The following is a 25,678-nucleotide window of genomic DNA, read 5'->3' as shown; positions in this document are numbered from 1 at the left end:
CACTGCTCCTGGGGGAGGAGGAGGAGGGATGGAAGAGGAGGGATGAAGAAGGAGAGCGAGAAGAAATGGAAGTAGGAGAAGGTTGGGATAGGGAGGAGGAACTGGAGGAAGAGGAGGGACAAAGGAGTATCAGGGAAAGGAGAAGGAACCACGAGGTTCCAGCACTCCGTGAATTCACAGCCCCCACCTGTGAGATCATCACCCCCATCCCACAGGTGCCTGGGGAGTGGGAGCTCAGCCCAGATATCCTGGGGGATCCCTGGGTTGGGTTTTTTCCTGGAAGATGTTTGGAGAATGAAGAACTCCAAAGCTGAGTGGAAAATGCCTCTTGGGGGCACTTCAGGGGGTCCCAGCATCCCTAAGTGGGGAGATGGGAACAGGAGGAACTTTTCAGATTCCTGGCACTCCCAGCAGCCTGGGGAGAGCAGGGACCGAGCAGACTGGGGGACCTCTTGTACAAGCGTGACCCCCAGCAGCTGGGACAGGGAGGAACCCCTGAACACCAAAGGGGAGAGACCAGAGTTGGGGAACTCCTGGGAGACATTTTCAGGACTGAAACTTGGTGTTTGGGGGATTTATATGGGCACCAGTTGCCCAGTGACTTCTAAAGGTGGACTTGGAGAGAGGAAAGCCCCTAATTCAGTGTGCTCATGTGTTGTGTTTTTCCCCAAACCAGGATCTCCCATTCCCAAACCTTGTCTGGATGGAGAAAGAGGCTGTGAGGAAGAGGAAGATGCCCCAGGACACCCAGGCAGGTGAGGAGGAAGTCAGTGCCCCTTTCCCCCTCTCTCCTGCTCCATCTCCCAGCCCAGCCTGGCCCCCGGCTGCAGGACAACCCCGCTGCCGACGCCGTCCTGCCGGGGATGCACTGGGGGGATCTCCTTGCCCTTCCCTCTGGCACGGAGGCAAATCCCATCCTCTCCTTGTCCTTCCTCCCCCAGACAAGGAGCTGAGGATGGAGACCAGGGAGGACAAATCCCCACGGCAGAACCTCATGGAAGAGGTTGTTTTGAGCAGCTCCATGGCACAGGAATCCAACAGGGAGGAAAAGCCATGGAGATCCCACAGGAGGAGGGGCTCCAAACCCATCCCAGGGTGCTCTGAGGAGGAGAGACCCACCCTGTGCAGGGAAGGCGGCCGGAGATCCAGCCAGGGCTCTGAGCTTGTGGTCCATGAGCAGCTTCAGGATGGGGAGAAGCCCTACAAGTGCTTGGAGTGTGGGAAGAGCTTCAGACAGAGGAAAACCCTGATCCGCCACCAGATGATCCACACTGGGGAATGGCCCTACGAGTGTGGGGAATGTGGGAAGGGCTTCAGCTACAACTCCCAACTCATCATCCACCAGCGCATCCACACTGGGGAGAGGCCCTATGAGTGTTCTGAGTGTGGGAAGAGATTTCAGAGGAGCTCCACTCTCCTTGTACACCAGCAGATTCACACGGATGAGAGGCCCTTCCGCTGCCCTGACTGTGGGGAGGGCTTCAAGTACAACTCCACCCTCATCACCCACCGGCGCATCCACACTGGGGAGAGGCCCTATGAGTGTGAGGAATGTGGGAAGGGGTTCAGCCAAAGCTCCAGCCTTAGTACCCACAAACGCATTCATACTGGAGAGAGGCCCTACGAGTGTCCCCAGTGTGGGAAGAGCTTCAGAAACAGCTCTAACTTGACCATCCACCAGAGGACCCACACTGGGGAACGTCTCTATGAGTGTGAGGAATGTGGGATGACCTTCAGTCGGAGGTCCCAGCTGACCATCCACCAAATGATCCACACTGGGGAGAGGCCCTATGAGTGTCCTGAGTGCAGGAAGAGGTTTCAGACCAGCTCCACTCTCCTCGTGCACCAGCGGATTCACACGGATGAGAGGCCCTTCCGCTGCCCTGACTGCAGGAAGGGCTTCAAGTACAACTCCACCCTTGTCAGGCACCGGCGCATCCACACTGGGGAGAGGCCCTATGAGTGTCCCCAGTGTGGGAAGAGCTTCTCCAGGAGCTCTACCTTGACCAGACACCAACAGAGGCACCACTAAGGGAAGCCCTGTGAGTGCCCCAAGTGCAAGAAGAGCTTTGTGCACTGCCCCAGCTCCATCCCCCACCAGAGGATGCGCATTGGGCAGAGCCCTGATGACCCACGTTCCCAGTGATCTGTGTTGGGAAGACACCTGGGCTGGTGGGCATTTTATTTTGGTTCTATCTTTTGATTCATCTTCATCCCTTTAAAACAGATAAAATTGGAATAAAAGTCTACAAATTCATCAAAGGCATCTAAAACCTCACATTTACCGGTGCTTCAGGGGAATCTGGGATTCAGGGAGCGTCGCTGTTGGACACGAAATAAGTCACACGGACACAGCTCAAGAGATGACGAAGAAGAAGTGAACTTTATTTCTTCTCTCACAATTTATAGCTTTCTGACCATGGCCAGGGATTGGGTAGTCAGGATAGCCCCTTTCTAACCACACTGGCCGTAAGACATGTCCATCAAGAGACGTCTAACAGAAGGAATGCACAAGTATCTATGTTTATAGTTTCTATCCTGGGAAAATTCTTTAGAAACTATGTCAACAAGCTCTGAAGCTGAGTTTTCAGGGCGACAAGGGATGTACATGGGAGGGTTTTGGAGGCATTTGGTGTAGTTGTCTCCATTTCTTGGCACTCAAGGAGATGAGAGAGTTCGATCTATCACCTTGAAACCACTCAGTGCCATTGAAATCTACTCAATCCCACACCAAAATTACTGCATTCCACAGCCCCTCAGCATGTGATGCCTTAAGTTTTAGCTTTCCTATTTTTCATATTCTGCACTGCCTAGGTTTGTAGTTTTGAACTTCCTATTAAGTGTTAGTGAGCTCTCTTCACAGAGTAGGTAGACAAAACAATTCCTTTTCTAGCTTGATACCAAGGGCAGTCATAAGAAGTTTCAGGCCCAAAAGCATGAACAAGGGTGGACTGAAGAGAGAAAACAAGAAGGATGGGACTTCATCATCTGAAGCTGTCACTGCACAATGAGCCCCAATGTCCAGATGGACCTAAACTTCTAAAAATGTGAGACCTCATGATGAGTTGTCCATTTTTGTGACCATTTTTGGTCAGTCCTGGGTGTAGCTCTGGCCAGGCTCTTGTACTGCCCAAGGTGTATCCTTTAAGGCCTTCTAATAAACTTTATTCTTAACTCTATCCAGCCTCTGTTCTAGGTCAGCCTTCTGAAGGCATCAGGTGGAATGGGGTTGGAAGGGGATTGGGTGAAGTGGGATGCAGATCAGGAGGGGTGAGATGGGCATTGGGTGGGGCAGGATGGGTGGGATGGGGATTGGTGTAACTTTTCTCTTTTTGCTTCTTTTGGGCTGAATTTTTTGTGGATATAACTTTTCTCTAGTCTCTCAGCTTCCTTTGTGCTGAATACCCTGTGGATATAACTTTTCTCTAGTCTCTCAGCCTCCTTTGGGCTGAATTCCTCTGGAATCCTCCCTCGTGGGGAGTCCCACTTATCTCAGTCCTTAACATTCGAAGAAAACTCCCGGGCTCATTAGATTCTGGTTTCTGGTGTTTATTGAAGGATCCTTACAAAAACCTGGCAGGTCTATCCAGACGAGCTGCACAAGCTTAAATCACCACAGCCTGGCTCATCTCGTTCTAATGATACAAAATGGCCCCGAACCACGCGGTCTTTTCACCTTTATACCAATTTTTACCCTATTAACTACAGACACGTGTATTGTTATTATATCTCAACAAATCGGTTTTCTAGATCTACTCATGTAATTAAAAGTGCGACTAACTCTAAACCAATCATTCTTTGTGCTTCTAAAAACTGCAGAAGCATGGAAAAGAAGGAAGAAGAAGGATTAAAAACTACACCTTTTTTCCTTCATCTTTACTCCACGTGTGAAACCCTCTAAAAATCTATATTTTCACCTCAGTGTTAAAAGAAACGTTTTTCTACTTTCTATTACATTTCTAACAAACTCTGGCTTGCTCAGGGATATTTGGAAGCCTTTCTGCCAATATTATATATGATTCATATATTCTTTAAATAATTGAATAGACAGAGAAATGTCCCTGCATTTCTAGATTCCTACACGTTTCCTCAAAATCCCACAAAATTCCACAAAAATCCCTCAAAATTCCATAAACATCCCACAAAATTCCCTAAATCTTCTCAAAACCCTACCATATTCCAGAAACATCCCACCAGATCTCTAAAAATTCCACAAAATCAAGAAAAATCCGTCAAAATTTTTCAAGTCTCCACAAAATCCCATAAAATTCTGGAAAAAAATGCCACCAAATTGCAGAAATATTCTCAAAACCCTACCAAATTCCAGAAAAATCCCACAAAATCTCCAAAAATTTCCACAAAATCTAAGAATAATCCCACAATATTTGTCAAGTCTCCACGAAATCCCTAAAGATTCCAGAAAAAAATCTCAGAAAATTCCCTAAATCTTCCCAAAGCCCTACCAAATTCCAATAACATCCCACAAAATCCCCACACATTTCCACAAAATCTAAGAAAATACCTCAAAATCCTTCAAGTCTCCTCAAAATCCCACAAAATTGCAGAAAAATCTCACAAAATTGCAGAAAAATCTCACAAAATTGCAGAAATCTTGTGAAAACCCTACCAAATTCCAGATACATCCCACAAAATCTCCACAAATCTCAAAAAAATCAATAAAATATCCAACAAAATTCCAGAAAAAAACTCCAATACAATTGCAGAAATATTCTCAAAACCTCACAAAATTACACTAACATCCTACCAAATTTTCACAAACTTCCACAAAATCTAGAAAAATACCACAAAATTCCCCATGTCTCCTCAAAATTCCTCAAAATTCCACAAAATTACCACCAAATTTCTTCAATATTTTACAGAATTCAAGAAAAATCCCACAAAATATCAGAAAAATCACATGCAATTCCCTAAATTTTCTGAAAACCCCACCAAATTCTAGAAACATCCCACAATATCCCCACTAATTTCCACAAAATCGAAAAAAATACCTCAAAATTCTTCATGTCCCCTGAAAATCCCTTAAATTTCCCCAAAACTGCTACAAAATCTCCCCAGTATCCTGCAAAATTCAAGAAAAATCCCACAAAATTCATTAAATGTTCTCAAAACCCCACCAAATTCCAGAAACATCCCGCCATAGCCACAAAATTCCCACAAAATCTAAGAAAAATCCATAACAATTCTTCAAGTCCCCTCAAAATCACTCAAATTTGCAGAAAAAAATCTCCAAAAAATTCCCTACATCTTCCCAAACCCCTACCAAATGCCAGAAATATCCCAAAAAATCCCACAAATTTCCACAAAATCTAAGAAAATACCTCAAAACCCTTCATGTCAACTCAAAATCTTTCAAGATTCCACAAAACTCCCACAAAATCTCCTCAATATCCTACAAAATTCAAGAAAAATCCCACAAATTGCAGAAAAATCCCACACAATTCCCTAAATTTTCTCAAAACCCCAGCAAAGCTCCAGAAACACCGCACAAAATCCCCACAAATTTCCACAAAATCTAAGAAAACTCTCTCACAATTCTTCAAGTCTAAAAATCCCACAAAATACCAGAAAATTCCACAACAGTACAAAAAAATCCCAGAAAACTCCCGAAATATCCCACCAAATCCCCAAAAATTTCCACAAAATTTCAGAAAAATCCCACACAATTCTTCAAGTCTCTCAAAAATCCCTCAAGATCCTACAAAAATCCCGCAAAATCACCTCAATATCCTACAAAATCTAAGAAAAATCCCACCACATGCCAGAAAAATCCCACAAAATCCCCACAAATATCCACAAAATCTAAAATAATACCTCAAAATTCTTCATATCACCACAAAATCTTTCAAGATTCCACAAAACTCCCACAAAATCTCCTCAATATCCTACAAAATTCAAGAAAAATCCCACAAAATCACAGAAAAATCCCACACAATTCCCTAAATGTTCTCAAAACCCCACCAAATTCCAGAAACATCCCACAATATCCCCACAAATTTTCACAAAATCTAAAAAAATCCCTCAACATTCTTCATGTCTCCTCAAAATCCCACAAAATAACAGAAAATTCCACAACACTACAAAAAAATCCCACAAAATTCCAGAAACATCCTACCAAATCTCCACAAAATTCCACAAAATCTAACAAAAATCCTCCACAATTCTTCACGTCTCCTCAAAATCACACCAAGTTTCCAGAAAAAACTCCAACACAATTGCAGAAAGATTCTCAAAACCCTACCAAATTCCAGAAACATCCCACAATATCCCCACACATTTCCACAAAATCTAAGAAAACACTTCAAAACCCTTCATGTCTCCTGAAAATCCCATAAATTTCCACAAAACTCCTACAAAATCACCACAATATCCTGCAAAATTCAAGAAAAATCCCACAAAATTCATTAAATGTTCTCAAAACGCCACCAAATTCCAGAAACATCCCACAATATCCCCACTAATTTCCACAAAATCTAAGAAAATACCTCAAAATCCTTCATGTCTCCTCAAAATCCCACAAAAGAAAAGAAAATTCTACAACAGTACAAAAAAAATCCCACAAAATAACAAAAACATCCTACCAAATCTCCACAAAATTCCACAAAATCTAAGAAAAATCCCTCACAATTCTTCAAGTCTCTTCAAAATCCCTCAAGATTCTACAAATGTCCCACAAAATCACCCCAATATCCGACAAAATTCAAGAAAAATCCCAAGAAATTGCAGAAAAATCCCATACAATTCCCTAAATGTTTTGAAAACCCTCCAAATTCCAGTAACATCCCACAATATCCCCACACATTTCCACAAAATTTCAGAAAAATCCCTCACAATTCTTCATGTCACCTCAAAATCCTTCAAGATTCCACAAAACTCCCACAAAATCTCCTCAATATACTACAAAATTCAAGAAAAATCCCACCAAATTGCAGAAAAATCTCATACAATTCCCTAAATGTTCTAAAACCCCCACCAAATTTCAGAAACATCCCACAATATCCCCACACATTTCCACAAAATCTAAGAAAACACCTCAAAACCCTTTATGTCTCCTGAAAATCCCTTAAATTTCCACAAAACTCCTACAAAATCACCACAATATCCTGCAAAATTCAAGAAAAATACTACAAAATTCATTAAACGTTCTCAAAACCCCACCAAATTCCAGAAACATCCCACAATATCCCCACTAATTTCCACAAAATCTAAGAAAATACCTCAAAATCCTTCATGTCTCCTCAAAATCCCACAAAAGAAAAGAAAATTCTACAACAGTACAAAAAAAATCCCACAAAATAACAAAAACATCCTACCAAATCTCCACAAAATTCCACAAAATCTAAGAAAAATCCCTCACAATTCTTCAAGTCTCTTCAATATCCCTCAAGATTCTACAAACGTCCCACAAAATCACCCCAATATCCTACAAAATTCAAGAAATTGCAGAAAAATCCCATACAATTCCCTAAATGTTTTGAAAACCCTCCAAATTCCAGTAACATCCCACAATATCCCCACACATTTCCACAAAATTTCAGAAAAATCCCTCACAATTCTTCATGTCACCTCAAAATCCTTCAAGATTCCACAAAACTCCCACAAAATCTCCTCAATATACTACAAAATTCAAGAAAAATCCCACCAAATTGCAGAAAAATCTCATACAATTCCCTAAATGTTCTCAAACCCCCACCAAATTTCAGAAACATCCCACAATATCCCCACACATTTCCACAAAATCTAAGAAAACACCTCAAAACCCTTTATGTCTCCTGAAAATCCCTTAAATTTCCACAAAACTCCTACAAAATCACCACAATATCCTGCAAAATTCAAGAAAAATACTACAAAATTCATTAAACGTTCTCAAAACCCCACCAAATTCCAGAAACATCCCACAATATCCCCACAAATTTCCACAAAATCTAAAAAAATCCCTCAACATTCTTCATGTCTCCTCAAAATCCCACAAAATAACAGAAAATTCCACAACACTACAAAAAAATCCCACAAAATTCCAGAAACATCCTACCAAATCTCCACAAAATTCCACAAAATCTAACAAAAATCCTCCACAATTCTTCACGTCTCCTCAAAATCACACCAAGTTTCCAGAAAAAACTCCAACACAATTGCAGAAAGATTCTCAAAACCCTACCAAATTCCAGTTACATCCCACAATATCCCCACTAATTTCCTCAAAATCTAAGAAAACACCTCAAAACCCTTCATGTCTCCTGAAAATCCCATAAATTTCCACAAAACTCCTACAAAATCACCACAATATCCTGCAAAATTCAAGAAAAATCCCACCAAATTCATTAAATGTTCTCAAAACGCCACCAAATTCCAGAAACATCCCACAATATCCCCACTAATTTCCACAAAATCTAAGAAAATACCTCAAAATCCTTCATGTCTCCTCAAAATCCCACAAAAGAAAAGAAAATTCTACAACAGTACAAAAAAAATCCCACAAAATAACAAAAACATCCTACCAAATCTCCACAAAATTCCACAAAATCTAAGAAAAATCCCTCACAATTCTTCAAGTCTCTTCAATATCCCTCAAGATTCTACAAACGTCCCACAAAATCACCCCAATATCCTACAAAATTCAAGAAAAATCCCAAGAAATTGCAGAAAAATCTCATACAATTCCCTAAATGTTCTAAAACCCCCACCAAATTTCAGAAACATCCCACAATATCCCCACACATTTCCACAAAATCTAAGAAAACACCTCAAAACCCTTCATGTCTCCTGAAAATCCCATAAATTTCCACAAAACTCCTACAAAATCACCACAATATCCTGCAAAATTCAAGAAAAATCCCACCAAATTCATTAAATGTTCTCAAAACGCCACCAAATTCCAGAAACATCCCACAATATCCCCACAAATTTCCACAAAATCTAAGAAAATACCTCAAAATCCTTCATGTCTCCTCAAAATCCCACAAAATAAAAGAAAATTCTACAACAGTACAAAAAAAATCCCACAAAATAACAAAAACATCCTACCAAATCTCCACAAAATTCCACAAAATCTAAGAAAAATCCCTCACAATTCTTCAAGTCTCTTCAAAATCCCTCAAGATTCTACAAACGTCCCACAAAATCACCCCAATATCCTACAAAATTCAAGAAAAATCCCAAGAAATTGCAGAAAAATCCCATACAATTCCCTAAATGTTTTGAAAACCCTCCAAATTCCAGTAACATCCCACAATATCCCCACACATTTCCACAAAATTTCAGAAAAATCCCTCACAATTCTTCATGTCACCTCAAAATCCTTCAAGATTCCACAAAACTCCCACAAAATCTCCTCAATATACTACAAAATTCAAGAAAAATCCCACCAAATTGCAGAAAAATCTCATACAATTCCCTAAATGTTCTAAAACCCCCACCAAATTTCAGAAACATCCCACAATATCCCCACACATTTCCACAAAATCTAAGAAAACACCTCAAAACCCTTTATGTCTCCTGAAAATCCCTTAAATTTCCACAAAACTCCTACAAAATCACCACAATATCCTGCAAAATTCAAGAAAAATACTACAAAATTCATTAAACGTTCTCAAAACCCCACCAAATTCCAGAAACATCCCACAATATCCCCACTAATTTCCACAAAATCTAAGAAAATACCTCAAAATCCTTCATGTCTCCTCAAAATCCCACAAAAGAAAAGAAAATTCTACAACAGTACAAAAAAAATCCCACAAAATAACAAAAACATCCTACCAAATCTCCACAAAATTCCACAAAATCTAAGAAAAATCCCTCACAATTCTTCAAGTCTCTTCAATATCCCTCAAGATTCTACAAACGTCCCACAAAATCACCCCAATATCCTACAAAATTCAAGAAAAATCCCAAGAAATTGCAGAAAAATCTCATACAATTCCCTAAATGTTCTAAAACCCCCACCAAATTTCAGAAACATCCCACAATATCCCCACACATTTCCACAAAATCTAAGAAAACACCTCAAAACCCTTCATGTCTCCTGAAAATCCCATAAATTTCCACAAAACTCCTACAAAATCACCACAATATCCTGCAAAATTCAAGAAAAATCCCACCAATTTCATTAAATGTTCTCAAAACGCCACCAAATTCCAGAAACATCCCACAATATCCCCACAAATTTCCACAAAATCTAAGAAAATACCTCAAAATCCTTCATGTCTCCTCAAAATCCCACAAAAGAAAAGAAAATTCTACAACAGTACAAAAAAAATCCCACAAAATAACAAAAACATCCTACCAAATCTCCACAAAATTCCACAAAATCTAAGAAAAATCCCTCACAATTCTTCAAGTCTCTTCAAAATCCCTCAAGATTCTACAAACGTCCCACAAAATCACCCCAATATCCGACAAAATTCAAGAAAAATCCCAAGAAATTGCAGAAAAATCCCATACAATTCCCTAAATGTTTTGAAAACCCTCCAAATTCCAGTAACATCCCACAATATCCCCACACATTTCCACAAAATTTCAGAAAAATCCCTCACAATTCTTCATGTCACCTCAAAATCCTTCAAGATTCCACAAAACTCCCACAAAATCTCCTCAATATACTACAAAATTCAAGAAAAATCCCACCAAATTGCAGAAAAATCTCATACAATTCCCTAAATGTTCTAAAACCCCCACCAAATTTCAGAAACATCCCACAATATCCCCACACATTTCCACAAAATCTAAGAAAACACCTCAAAACCCTTTATGTCTCCTGAAAATCCCTTAAATTTCCACAAAACTCCTACAAAATCACCACAATATCCTGCAAAATTCAAGAAAAATACTACAAAATTCATTAAACGTTCTCAAAACCCCACCAAATTCCAGAAACATCCCACAATATCCCCACTAATTTCCACAAAATCTAAGAAAATACCTCAAAATCCTTCATGTCTCCTCAAAATCCCACAAAAGAAAAGAAAATTCTACAACAGTACAAAAAAAATCCCACAAAATAACAAAAACATCCTACCAAATCTCCACAAAATTCCACAAAATCTAAGAAAAATCCCTCACAATTCTTCAAGTCTCTTCAATATCCCTCAAGATTCTACAAACGTCCCACAAAATCACCCCAATATCCTACAAAATTCAAGAAAAATCCCAAGAAATTGCAGAAAAATCTCATACAATTCCCTAAATGTTCTAAAACCCCCACCAAATTTCAGAAACATCCCACAATATCCCCACACATTTCCACAAAATCTAAGAAAACACCTCAAAACCCTTTATGTCTCCTGAAAATCCCATAAATTTCCACAAAACTCCTACAAAATCACCACAATATCCTGCAAAATTCAAGAAAAATACTACAAAATTCATTAAATGTTCTCAAAACGCCACCAAATTCCAGAAACATCCCACAATATCCCCACAAATTTCCACAAAATCTAAAAAAATCCCTCAACATTCTTCATGTCTCCTCAAAATCCCACAAAATAACAGAAAATTCCACAACAGTAAAAAAAAATCCCACAAAATTCCAGAAACATCCTACCAAATCTCCACAAAATTCCACAAAATCTAACAAAAATCCTCCACAATTCTTCACGTCTCCTCAAAATCACACCAAGTTTCCAGAAAAAACTCCAACACAATTGCAGAAAGATTCTCAAAACCCTACCAAATTCCAGAAACATCCCACAATATCCCCACACATTTCCACAAAATCTAAGAAAACACTTCAAAACCCTTCATGTCTCCTGAAAATCCCATAAATTTCCACAAAACTCCTACAAAATCACCACAATATCCTGCAAAATTCAAGAAAAATCCCACCAAATTCATTAAATGTTCTCAAAACGCCACCAAATTCCAGAAACATCCCACAATATCCCCACTAATTTCCACAAAATCTAAGAAAATACCTCAAAATCCTTCATGTCTCCTCAAAATCCCACAAAATAAAAGAAAATTCTACAACAGTACAAAAAAAATCCCACAAAATAACAAAAACATCCTACCAAATCTCCACAAAATTCCACAAAATCTAAGAAAAATCCCTCACAATTCTTCAAGTCTCTTCAAAATCCCTCAAGATTCTACAAACGTCCCACAAAATCACCCCAATATCCGACAAAATTCAAGAAAAATCCCAAGAAATTGCAGAAAAATCCCATACAATTCCCTAAATGTTTTGAAAACCCTCCAAATTCCAGTAACATCCCACAATATCCCCACACATTTCCACAAAATTTCAGAAAAATCCCTCACAATTCTTCATGTCACCTCAAAATCCTTCAAGATTCCACAAAACTCCCACAAAATCTCCTCAATATACTACAAAATTCAAGAAAAATCCCACCAAATTGCAGAAAAATCTCATACAATTCCCTAAATGTTCTAAAACCCCCACCAAATTTCAGAAACATCCCACAATATCCCCACACATTTCCACAAAATCTAAGAAAACACCTCAAAACCCTTTATGTCTCCTGAAAATCCCTTAAATTTCCACAAAACTCCTACAAAATCACCACAATATCCTGCAAAATTCAAGAAAAATACTACAAAATTCATTAAACGTTCTCAAAACCCCACCAAATTCCAGAAACATCCCACAATATCCCCACTAATTTCCACAAAATCTAAGAAAATACCTCAAAATCCTTCATGTCTCCTCAAAATCCCACAAAAGAAAAGAAAATTCTACAACAGTACAAAAAAAATCCCACAAAATAACAAAAACATCCTACCAAATCTCCACAAAATTCCACAAAATCTAAGAAAAATCCCTCACAATTCTTCAAGTCTCTTCAAAATCCCTCAAGATTCTACAAACGTCCCACAAAATCACCCCAATATCCTACAAAATTCAAGAAAAATCCCAAGAAATTGCAGAAAAATCCCATACAATTCCCTAAATGTTTTGAAAACCCTCCAAATTCCAGTAACATCCCACAATATCCCCACACATTTCCACAAAATTTCAGAAAAATCCCTCACAATTCTTCATGTCACCTCAAAATCCTTCAAGATTCCACAAAACTCCCACAAAATCTCCTCAATATACTACAAAATTCAAGAAAAATCCCACCAAATTGCAGAAAAATCTCATACAATTCCCTAAATGTTCTAAAACCCCCACCAAATTTCAGAAACATCCCACAATATCCCCACACATTTCCACAAAATCTAAGAAAACACCTCAAAACCCTTTATGTCTCCTGAAAATCCCTTAAATTTCCACAAAACTCCTACAAAATCACCACAATATCCTGCAAAATTCAAGAAAAATACTACAAAATTCATTAAACGTTCTCAAAACCCCACCAAATTCCAGAAACATCCCACAATATCCCCACAAATTTCCACAAAATCTAAAAAAATCCCTCAACATTCTTCATGTCTCCTCAAAATCCCACAAAATAACAGAAAATTCCACAACACTACAAAAAAATCCCACAAAATTCCAGAAACATCCTACCAAATCTCCACAAAATTCCACAAAATCTAACAAAAATCCTCCACAATTCTTCACGTCTCCTCAAAATCACACCAAGTTTCCAGAAAAAACTCCAACACAATTGCAGAAAGATTCTCAAAACCCTACCAAATTCCAGTAACATCCCACAATATCCCCACTAATTTCCTCAAAATCTAAGAAAACACCTCAAAACCCTTCATGTCTCCTGAAAATCCCATAAATTTCCACAAAACTCCTACAAAATCACCACAATATCCTGCAAAATTCAAGAAAAATCCCACCAAATTCATTAAATGTTCTCAAAACGCCACCAAATTCCAGAAACATCCCACAATATCCCCACTAATTTCCACAAAATCTAAGAAAATACCTCAAAATCCTTCATGTCTCCTCAAAATCCCACAAAAGAAAAGAAAATTCTACAACAGTACAAAAAAAATCCCACAAAATAACAAAAACATCCTACCAAATCTCCACAAAATTCCACAAAATCTAAGAAAAATCCCTCACAATTCTTCAAGTCTCTTCAATATCCCTCAAGATTCTACAAACGTCCCACAAAATCACCCCAATATCCTACAAAATTCAAGAAAAATCCCAAGAAATTGCAGAAAAATCTCATACAATTCCCTAAATGTTCTAAAACCCCCACCAAATTTCAGAAACATCCCACAATATCCCCACACATTTCCACAAAATCTAAGAAAACACCTCAAAACCCTTCATGTCTCCTGAAAATCCCATAAATTTCCACAAAACTCCTACAAAATCACCACAATATCCTGCAAAATTCAAGAAAAATCCCACCAAATTCATTAAATGTTCTCAAAACGCCACCAAATTCCAGAAACATCCCACAATATCCCCACAAATTTCCACAAAATCTAAGAAAATACCTCAAAATCCTTCATGTCTCCTCAAAATCCCACAAAATAAAAGAAAATTCTACAACAGTACAAAAAAAATCCCACAAAATAACAAAAACATCCTACCAAATCTCCACAAAATTCCACAAAATCTAAGAAAAATCCCTCACAATTCTTCAAGTCTCTTCAAAATCCCTCAAGATTCTACAAACGTCCCACAAAATCACCCCAATATCCTACAAAATTCAAGAAAAATCCCAAGAAATTGCAGAAAAATCCCATACAATTCCCTAAATGTTTTGAAAACCCTCCAAATTCCAGTAACATCCCACAATATCCCCACACATTTCCACAAAATTTCAGAAAAATCCCTCACAATTCTTCATGTCACCTCAAAATCCTTCAAGATTCCACAAAACTCCCACAAAATCTCCTCAATATACTACAAAATTCAAGAAAAATCCCACCAAATTGCAGAAAAATCTCATACAATTCCCTAAATGTTCTAAAACCCCCACCAAATTTCAGAAACATCCCACAATATCCCCACACATTTCCACAAAATCTAAGAAAACACCTCAAAACCCTTTATGTCTCCTGAAAATCCCTTAAATTTCCACAAAACTCCTACAAAATCACCACAATATCCTGCAAAATTCAAGAAAAATACTACAAAATTCATTAAACGTTCTCAAAACCCCACCAAATTCCAGAAACATCCCACAATATCCCCACTAATTTCCACAAAATCTAAGAAAATACCTCAAAATCCTTCATGTCTCCTCAAAATCCCACAAAAGAAAAGAAAATTCTACAACAGTACAAAAAAAATCCCACAAAATAACAAAAACATCCTACCAAATCTCCACAAAATTCCACAAAATCTAAGAAAAATCCCTCACAATTCTTCAAGTCTCTTCAATATCCCTCAAGATTCTACAAACGTCCCACAAAATCACCCCAATATCCTACAAAATTCAAGAAAAATCCCAAGAAATTGCAGAAAAATCTCATACAATTCCCTAAATGTTCTCAAACCCCCACCAAATTCCAGAAACATCCCACAATATCCCCACACATTTCCACAAAATCTAAGAAAACACCTCAAAACCCTTTATGTCTCCTGAAAATCCCTTAAATTTCCACAAAACTCCTACAAAATCACCACAATATCCTGCAAAATTCAAGAAAAATACTACAAAATTCATTAAACGTTCTCAAAACCCCACCAAATTCCAGAAACATCCCACAATATCCCCACAAATTTCCACAAAATCTAAAAAAATCCCTCAACATTCTTCATGTCTCCTCAAAATCCCACAAAATAACAGAAAATTCCACAACAGTAAAAAAAAATCCCACAAAATTCCAGAAACATCCTACCAAATCTCCACAAAATTCCACAAAATCTAACAAAAATCCTCCACAATTCTTCACGTCTCCTCAAAATCACACCAAGTTTCCAGAAAAAACTCCAACACAATTGCAGAAAGATTCTCAAAACCCTACCAAATTCCAGAAACATCCCACAATATCCCCACACATTTCCACAAAATCTAAGAAAACACCTCAAAACCCTTCATGTCTCCTGAAAATCCCATAAATTTCCACAAAACTCCTACAAAATCACCACAATATCCTGCAAAATTCAAGAAAAATCCCACCAAATTCATTAAATGTTCTCAAAACGCCACCAAATTCCAGAAACATCCCACAATATCCCCACTAATTTCCACAAAATCTAAGAAAATACCTCAAAATCCTTCATGTCTCCTCAAAATCCCACAAAAGAAAAGAAAATTCTACAACAGTACAAAAAAAATCCCACAAAATAACAAAAACATCCTACCAAATCTCCACAAAATTCCACAAAATCTAAGAAAAATCCCTCACAATTCTTCAAGTCTCTTCAATATCCCTCAAGATTCTACAAACGTCCCACAAAATCACCCCAATATCCTACAAAATTCAAGAAAAATCCCAAGAAATTGCAGAAAAATCCCATACAATTCCCTAAATGTTTTGAAAACCCTCCAAATTCCAGTAACATCCCACAATATCCCCACACATTTCCACAAAATTTCAGAAAAATCCCTCACAATTCTTCATGTCACCTCAAAATCCTTCAAGATTCCACAAAACTCCCACAAAATCTCCTCAATATACTACAAAATTCAAGAAAAATCCCACCAAATTGCAGAAAAATCTCATACAATTCCCTAAATGTTCTAAAACCCCCACCAAATTTCAGAAACATCCCACAATATCCCCACACATTTCCACAAAATCTAAGAAAACACCTCAAAACCCTTTATGTCTCCTGAAAATCCCTTAAATTTCCACAAAACTCCTACAAAATCACCACAATATCCTGCAAAATTCAAGAAAAATACTACAAAATTCATTAAACGTTCTCAAAACCCCACCAAATTCCAGAAACATCCCACAATATCCCCACAAATTTCCACAAAATCTAAAAAAATCCCTCAACATTCTTCATGTCTCCTCAAAATCCCACAAAATAACAGAAAATTCCACAACACTACAAAAAAATCCCACAAAATTCCAGAAACATCCTACCAAATCTCCACAAAATTCCACAAAATCTAACAAAAATCCTCCACAATTCTTCACGTCTCCTCAAAATCACACCAAGTTTCCAGAAAAAACTCCAACACAATTGCAGAAAGATTCTCAAAACCCTACCAAATTCCAGTAACATCCCACAATATCCCCACTAATTTCCTCAAAATCTAAGAAAACACCTCAAAACCCTTCATGTCTCCGGAAAATCCCATAAATTTCCACAAAACTCCTACAAAATCACCACAATATCCTGCAAAATTCAAGAAAAATCCCACCAAATTCATTAAATGTTCTCAAAACGCCACCAAATTCCAGAAACATCCCACAATATCCCCACTAATTTCCACAAAATCTAAGAAAATACCTCAAAATCCTTCATGTCTCCTCAAAATCCCACAAAAGAAAAGAAAATTCTACAACAGTACAAAAAAAATCCCACAAAATAACAAAAACATCCTACCAAATCTCCACAAAATTCCACAAAATCTAAGAAAAATCCCTCACAATTCTTCAAGTCTCTTCAATATCCCTCAAGATTCTACAAACGTCCCACAAAATCACCCCAATATCCTACAAAATTCAAGAAAAATCCCAAGAAATTGCAGAAAAATCTCATACAATTCCCTAAATGTTCTAAAACCCCCACCAAATTTCAGAAACATCCCACAATATCCCCACACATTTCCACAAAATCTAAGAAAACACCTCAAAACCCTTCATGTCTCCTGAAAATCCCATAAATTTCCACAAAACTCCTACAAAATCACCACAATATCCTGCAAAATTCAAGAAAAATCCCACCAAATTCATTAAATGTTCTCAAAACGCCACCAAATTCCAGAAACATCCCACAATATCCCCACAAATTTCCACAAAATCTAAGAAAATACCTCAAAATCCTTCATGTCTCCTCAAAATCCCACAAAATAAAAGAAAATTCTACAACAGTACAAAAAAAATCCCACAAAATAACAAAAACATCCTACCAAATCTCCACAAAATTCCACAAAATCTAAGAAAAATCCCTCACAATTCTTCAAGTCTCTTCAAAATCCCTCAAGATTCTACAAACGTCCCACAAAATCACCCCAATATCCTACAAAATTCAAGAAAAATCCCAAGAAATTGCAGAAAAATCCCATACAATTCCCTAAATGTTTTGAAAACCCTCCAAATTCCAGTAACATCCCACAATATCCCCACACATTTCCACAAAATTTCAGAAAAATCCCTCACAATTCTTCATGTCACCTCAAAATCCTTCAAGATTCCACAAAACTCCCACAAAATCTCCTCAATATACTACAAAATTCAAGAAAAATCCCACCAAATTGCAGAAAAATCTCATACAATTCCCTAAATGTTCTAAAACCCCCACCAAATTTCAGAAACATCCCACAATATCCCCACACATTTCCACAAAATCTAAGAAAACACCTCAAAACCCTTTATGTCTCCTGAAAATCCCTTAAATTTCCACAAAACTCCTACAAAATCACCACAATATCCTGCAAAATTCAAGAAAAATACTACAAAATTCATTAAACGTTCTCAAAACCCCACCAAATTCCAGAAACATCCCACAATATCCCCACTAATTTCCACAAAATCTAAGAAAATACCTCAAAATCCTTCATGTCTCCTCAAAATCCCACAAAAGAAAAGAAAATTCTACAACAGTACAAAAAAAATCCCACAAAATAACAAAAACATCCTACCAAATCTCCACAAAATTCCACAAAATCTAAGAAAAATCCCTCACAATTCTTCAAGTCTCTTCAATATCCCTCAAGATTCTACAAACGTCCCACAAAATCACCCCAATATCCTACAAAATTCAAGAAAAATCCCAAGAAATTGCAGAAAAATCTCATACAATTCCCTAAATGTTCTAAAACCCCCACCAAATTTCAGAAACATCCCACAATATCCCCACACATTTCCACAAAATCTAAGAAAACACCTCAAAACCCTTTATGTCTCCTGAAAATCCCTTAAATTTCCACAAAACTCCTACAAAATCACCACAATATCCTGCAAAATTCAAGAAAAATACTACAAAATTCATTAAACGTTCTCAAAACCCCACCAAATTCCAGAAACATCCCACAATATCCCCACAAATTTCCACAAAATCTAAAAAAATCCCTCAACATTCTTCATGTCTCCTCAAAATTCCAGAAAATAACAGAAAATTCCACAACACTACAAAAAAATCCCACAAAATTCCAGAAACATCCTACCAAATCTCCACAAAATTCCACAAAATCTAACAAAAATCCTCCACAATTCTTCACGTCTCCTCAAAATCACACCAAGTTTCCAGAAAAAACTCCAACACAATTGCAGAAAGATTCTCAAAACCCTACCAAATTCCAGAAACATCCCACAATATCCCCACACATTTCCACAAAATCTAAGAAAACACCTCAAAACCCTTCATGTCTCCTGAAAATCCCATAAATTTCCACAAAACTCCTACAAAATCACCACAATATCCTGCAAAATTCAAGAAAAATCCCACCAAATTCATTAAATGTTCTCAAAACGCCACCAAATTCCAGAAACATCCCACAATATCCCCACTAATTTCCACAAAATCTAAGAAAATACCTCAAAATCCTTCATGTCTCCTCAAAATCCCACAAAAGAAAAGAAAATTCTACAACAGTACAAAAAAAATCCCACAAAATAACAAAAACATCCTACCAAATCTCCACAAAATTCCACAAAATCTAAGAAAAATCCCTCACAATTCTTCAAGTCTCTTCAAAATCCCTCAAGATTCTACAAACGTCCCACAAAATCACCCCAATATCCTACAAAATTCAAGAAAAATCCCAAGAAATTGCAGAAAAATCCCATACAATTCCCTAAATGTTTTGAAAACCCTCCAAATTCCAGTAACATCCCACAATATCCCCACACATTTCCACAAAATTTCAGAAAAATCCCTCACAATTCTTCATGTCACCTCAAAATCCTTCAAGATTCCACAAAACTCCCACAAAATCTCCTCAATATACTACAAAATTCAAGAAAAATCCCACCAAATTGCAGAAAAATCTCATACAATTCCCTAAATGTTCTAAAACCCCCACCAAATTTCAGAAACATCCCACAATATCCCCACACATTTCCACAAAATCTAAGAAAACACCTCAAAACCCTTTATGTCTCCTGAAAATCCCTTAAATTTCCACAAAACTCCTACAAAATCACCACAATATCCTGCAAAATTCAAGAAAAATACTACAAAATTCATTAAACGTTCTCAAAACCCCACCAAATTCCAGAAACATCCCACAATATCCCCACTAATTTCCACAAAATCTAAGAAAATACCTCAAAATCCTTCATGTCTCCTCAAAATCCCACAAAAGAAAAGAAAATTCTACAACAGTACAAAAAAAATCCCACAAAATAACAAAAACATCCTACCAAATCTCCACAAAATTCCACAAAATCTAAGAAAAATCCCTCACAATTCTTCAAGTCTCTTCAATATCCCTCAAGATTCTACAAACGTCCCACAAAATCACCCCAATATCCTACAAAATTCAAGAAAAATCCCAAGAAATTGCAGAAAAATCCCATACAATTCCCTAAATGTTTTGAAAACCCTCCAAATTCCAGTAACATCCCACAATATCCCCACACATTTCCACAAAATTTCAGAAAAATCCCTCACAATTCTTCATGTCACCTCAAAATCCTTCAAGATTCCACAAAACTCCCACAAAATCTCCTCAATATACTACAAAATTCAAGAAAAATCCCACCAAATTGCAGAAAAATCTCATACAATTCCCTAAATGTTCTAAAACCCCCACCAAATTTCAGAAACATCCCACAATATCCCCACACATTTCCACAAAATCTAAGAAAACACCTCAAAACCCTTTATGTCTCCTGAAAATCCCTTAAATTTCCACAAAACTCCTACAAAATCACCACAATATCCTGCAAAATTCAAGAAAAATACTACAAAATTCATTAAACGTTCTCAAAACCCAACCAAATTCCAGAAACATCCCACAATATCCCCACAAATTTCCACAAAATCTAAAAAAATCCCTCAACATTCTTCATGTCTCCTCAAAATCCCACAAAATAACAGAAAATTCCACAACACTACAAAAAAATCCCACAAAATTCCAGAAACATCCTACCAAATCTCCACAAAATTCCACAAAATCTAACAAAAATCCTCCACAATTCTTCACGTCTCCTCAAAATCACACCAAGTTTCCAGAAAAAACTCCAACACAATTGCAGAAAGATTCTCAAAACCCTACCAAATTCCAGTAACATCCCACAATATCCCCACTAATTTCCTCAAAATCTAAGAAAACACCTCAAAACCCTTCATGTCTCCTGAAAATCCCATAAATTTCCACAAAACTCCTACAAAATCACCACAATATCCTGCAAAATTCAAGAAAAATCCCACCAAATTCATTAAATGTTCTCAAAACGCCACCAAATTCCAGAAACATCCCACAATATCCCCACTAATTTCCACAAAATCTAAGAAAATACCTCAAAATCCTTCATGTCTCCTCAAAATCCCACAAAAGAAAAGAAAATTCTACAACAGTACAAAAAAAATCCCACAAAATAACAAAAACATCCTACCAAATCTCCACAAAATTCCACAAAATCTAAGAAAAATCCCTCACAATTCTTCAAGTCTCTTCAATATCCCTCAAGATTCTACAAACGTCCCACAAAATCACCCCAATATCCTACAAAATTCAAGAAAAATCCCAAGAAATTGCAGAAAAATCTCATACAATTCCCTAAATGTTCTAAAACCCCCACCAAATTTCAGAAACATCCCACAATATCCCCACACATTTCCACAAAATCTAAGAAAACACCTCAAAACCCTTCATGTCTCCTGAAAATCCCATAAATTTCCACAAAACTCCTACAAAATCACCACAATATCCTGCAAAATTCAAGAAAAATCCCACCAAATTCATTAAATGTTCTCAAAACGCCACCAAATTCCAGAAACATCCCACAATATCCCCACAAATTTCCACAAAATCTAAGAAAATACCTCAAAATCCTTCATGTCTCCTCAAAATCCCACAAAATAAAAGAAAATTCTACAACAGTACAAAAAAAATCCCACAAAATAACAAAAACATCCTACCAAATCTCCACAAAATTCCACAAAATCTAAGAAAAATCCCTCACAATTCTTCAAGTCTCTTCAAAATCCCTCAAGATTCTACAAACGTCCCACAAAATCACCCCAATATCCTACAAAATTCAAGAAAAATCCCAAGAAATTGCAGAAAAATCCCATACAATTCCCTAAATGTTTTGAAAACCCTCCAAATTCCAGTAACATCCCACAATATCCCCACACATTTCCACAAAATTTCAGAAAAATCCCTCACAATTCTTCATGTCACCTCAAAATCCTTCAAGATTCCACAAAACTCCCACAAAATCTCCTCAATATACTACAAAATTCAAGAAAAATCCCACCAAATTGCAGAAAAATCTCATACAATTCCCTAAATGTTCTAAAACCCCCACCAAATTTCAGAAACATCCCACAATATCCCCACACATTTCCACAAAATCTAAGAAAACACCTCAAAACCCTTTATGTCTCCTGAAAATCCCTTAAATTTCCACAAAACTCCTACAAAATCACCACAATATCCTGCAAAATTCAAGAAAAATACTACAAAATTCATTAAACGTTCTCAAAACCCCACCAAATTCCAGAAACATCCCACAATATCCCCACTAATTTCCACAAAATCTAAGAAAATACCTCAAAATCCTTCATGTCTCCTCAAAATCCCACAAAAGAAAAGAAAATTCTACAACAGTACAAAAAAAATCCCACAAAATAACAAAAACATCCTACCAAATCTCCACAAAATTCCACAAAATCTAAGAAAAATCCCTCACAATTCTTCAAGTCTCTTCAATATCCCTCAAGATTCTACAAACGTCCCACAAAATCACCCCAATATCCTACAAAATTCAAGAAAAATCCCAAGAAATTGCAGAAAAATCCCATACAATTCCCTAAATGTTTTGAAAACCCTCCAAATTCCAGAAACATCCCACAATATCCCCACACATTTCCACAAAATTTCAGAAAAATCCCTCACAATTCTTCATGTCACCTCAAAATCCTTCAAGATTCCACAAAACTCCCACAAAATCTCCTCAATATACTACAAAATTCAAGAAAAATCCCACCAAATTGCAGAAAAATCTCATACAATTCCCTAAATGTTCTAAAACCCCCACCAAATTTCAGAAACATCCCACAATATCCCCACACATTTCAACAAAATCTAAGAAAACACCTCAAAACCCTTTATGTCTCCTGAAAATCCCTTAAATTTCCACAAAACTCCTACAAAATCACCACAATATCCTGCAAAATTCAAGAAAAATACTACAAAATTCATTAAACGTTCTCAAAACCCCACCAAATTCCAGAAACATCCCACAATATCCCCACAAATTTCCACAAAATCTAAAGAAATCCCTCAACATTCTTCATGTCTCCTCAAAATCCCACAAAATAACAGAAAATTCCACAACAGTAAAAAAAAATCCCACAAAATTCCAGAAACATCCTACCAAATCTCCACAAAATTCCACAAAATCTAACAAAAATCCTCCACAATTCTTCACGTCTCCTCAAAATCACACCAAGTTTCCAGAAAAAACTCCAACACAATTGCAGAAAGATTCTCAAAACCCTACCAAATTCCAGAAACATCCCACAATATCCCCACACATTTCCACAAAATCTAAGAAAACACCTCAAAACCCTTCATGTCTCCTGAAAATCCCATAAATTTCCACAAAACTCCTACAAAATCACCACAATATCCTGCAAAATTCAAGAAAAATCCCACCAATTTCATTAAATGTTCTCAAAACGCCACCAAATTCCAGAAACATCCCACAATATCCCCACTAATTTCCACAAAATCTAAGAAAATACCTCAAAATCCTTCATGTCTCCTCAAAATCCCACAAAAGAAAAGAAAATTCTACAACAGTACAAAAAAAATCCCACAAAATAACAAAAACATTCTACCAAATCTCCACAAAATTCCACAAAATCTAAGAAAAATCCCTCACAATTCTTCAAGTCTCTTCAAAATCCCTCAAGATTCTACAAACGTCCCACAAAATCACCCCAATATCCTACAAAATTCAAGAAAAATCCCAAGAAATTGCAGAAAAATCCCATACAATTCCCTAAATGTTTTGAAAACCCTCCAAATTCCAGTAACATCCCACAATATCCCCACACATTTCCACAAAATTTCAGAAAAATCCCTCACAATTCTTCATGTCACCTCAAAATCCTTCAAGATTCCACAAAACTCCCACAAAATCTCCTCAATATACTACAAAATTCAAGAAAAATCCCACCAAATTGCAGAAAAATCTCATACAATTCCCTAAATGTTCTAAAACCCCCACCAAATTTCAGAAACATCCCACAATATCCCCACACATTTCCACAAAATCTAAGAAAACACCTCAAAACCCTTTATGTCTCCTGAAAATCCCTTAAATTTCCACAAAACTCCTACAAAATCACCACAATATCCTGCAAAATTCAAGAAAAATACTACAAAATTCATTAAACGTTCTCAAAACCCCACCAAATTCCAGAAACATCCCACAATATCCCCACAAATTTCCACAAAATCTAAAAAAATCCCTCAACATTCTTCATGTCTCCTCAAAATCCCACAAAATAACAGAAAATTCCACAACACTACAAAAAAATCCCACAAAATTCCAGAAACATCCTACCAAATCTCCACAAAATTCCACAAAATCTAACAAAAATCCTCCAGAATTCTTCACGTCTCCTCAAAATCACACCAAGTTTCCAGAAAAAACTCCAACACAATTGCAGAAAGATTCTCAAAACCCTACCAAATTCCAGTAACATCCCACAATATCCCCACTAATTTCCTCAAAATCTAAGAAAACACCTCAAAACCCTTCATGTCTCCTGAAAATCCCATAAATTTCCACAAAACTCCTACAAAATCACCACAATATCCTGCAAAATTCAAGAAAAATCCCACCAATTTCATTAAATGTTCTCAAAACGCCACCAAATTCCAGAAACATCCCACAATATCCCCACTAATTTCCACAAAATCTAAGAAAATACCTCAAAATCCTTCATGTCTCCTCAAAATCCCACAAAAGAAAAGAAAATTCTACAACAGTACAAAAAAAATCCCACAAAATAACAAAAACATTCTACCAAATCTCCACAAAATTCCACAAAATCTAAGAAAAATCCCTCACAATTCTTCAAGTCTCTTCAAAATCCCTCAAGATTCTACAAACGTCCCACAAAATCACCCCAATATCCTACAAAATTCAAGAAAAATCCCAAGAAATTGCAGAAAAATCCCATACAATTCCCTAAATGTTTTGAAAACCCTCCAAATTCCAGTAACATCCCACAATATCCCCACACATTTCCACAAAATTTCAGAAAAATCCCTCACAATTCTTCATGTCACCTCAAAATCCTTCAAGATTCCACAAAACTCCCACAAAATCTCCTCAATATACTACAAAATTCAAGAAAAATCCCACCAAATTGCAGAAAAATCTCATACAATTCCCTAAATGTTCTAAAACCCCCACCAAATTTCAGAAACATCCCACAATATCCCCACACATTTCCACAAAATCTAAGAAAACA

The 25,678-nt window shown here is 37.0% G+C and overlaps 1 protein-coding gene across 1 annotated transcript in view; it reads left to right on the top strand.

The window, feature by feature from the left end:
• The first annotated feature begins 687 nt into the window (after positions 1 to 687).
• The window catches only part of LOC111944285 (uncharacterized), a 211,548-nt gene continuing 186,557 nt past the window's right edge, over positions 688 to 25,678 (top strand). The window contains exons 1-3 of the mRNA XM_086872548.1: positions 688 to 755; positions 942 to 1,404; positions 1,489 to 1,815. Coding sequence (XP_086728674.1) covers positions 704 to 755; positions 942 to 1,404; positions 1,489 to 1,815 — 842 coding nt within the window. The 5' untranslated portion in view covers positions 688 to 703. The remainder of the gene's footprint in view (positions 756 to 941; positions 1,405 to 1,488; positions 1,816 to 25,678) is intronic.

This window comes from Cyanistes caeruleus, unplaced genomic scaffold (assembly GCF_971803275.1).
Source record: "Cyanistes caeruleus unplaced genomic scaffold, bCyaCae1.hap1.1 HAP1_SCAFFOLD_65, whole genome shotgun sequence".
Taxonomy (NCBI): domain Eukaryota; kingdom Metazoa; phylum Chordata; class Aves; order Passeriformes; family Paridae; genus Cyanistes; species Cyanistes caeruleus.
This window is presented reverse-complemented; position numbering and strand designations above follow the sequence as displayed.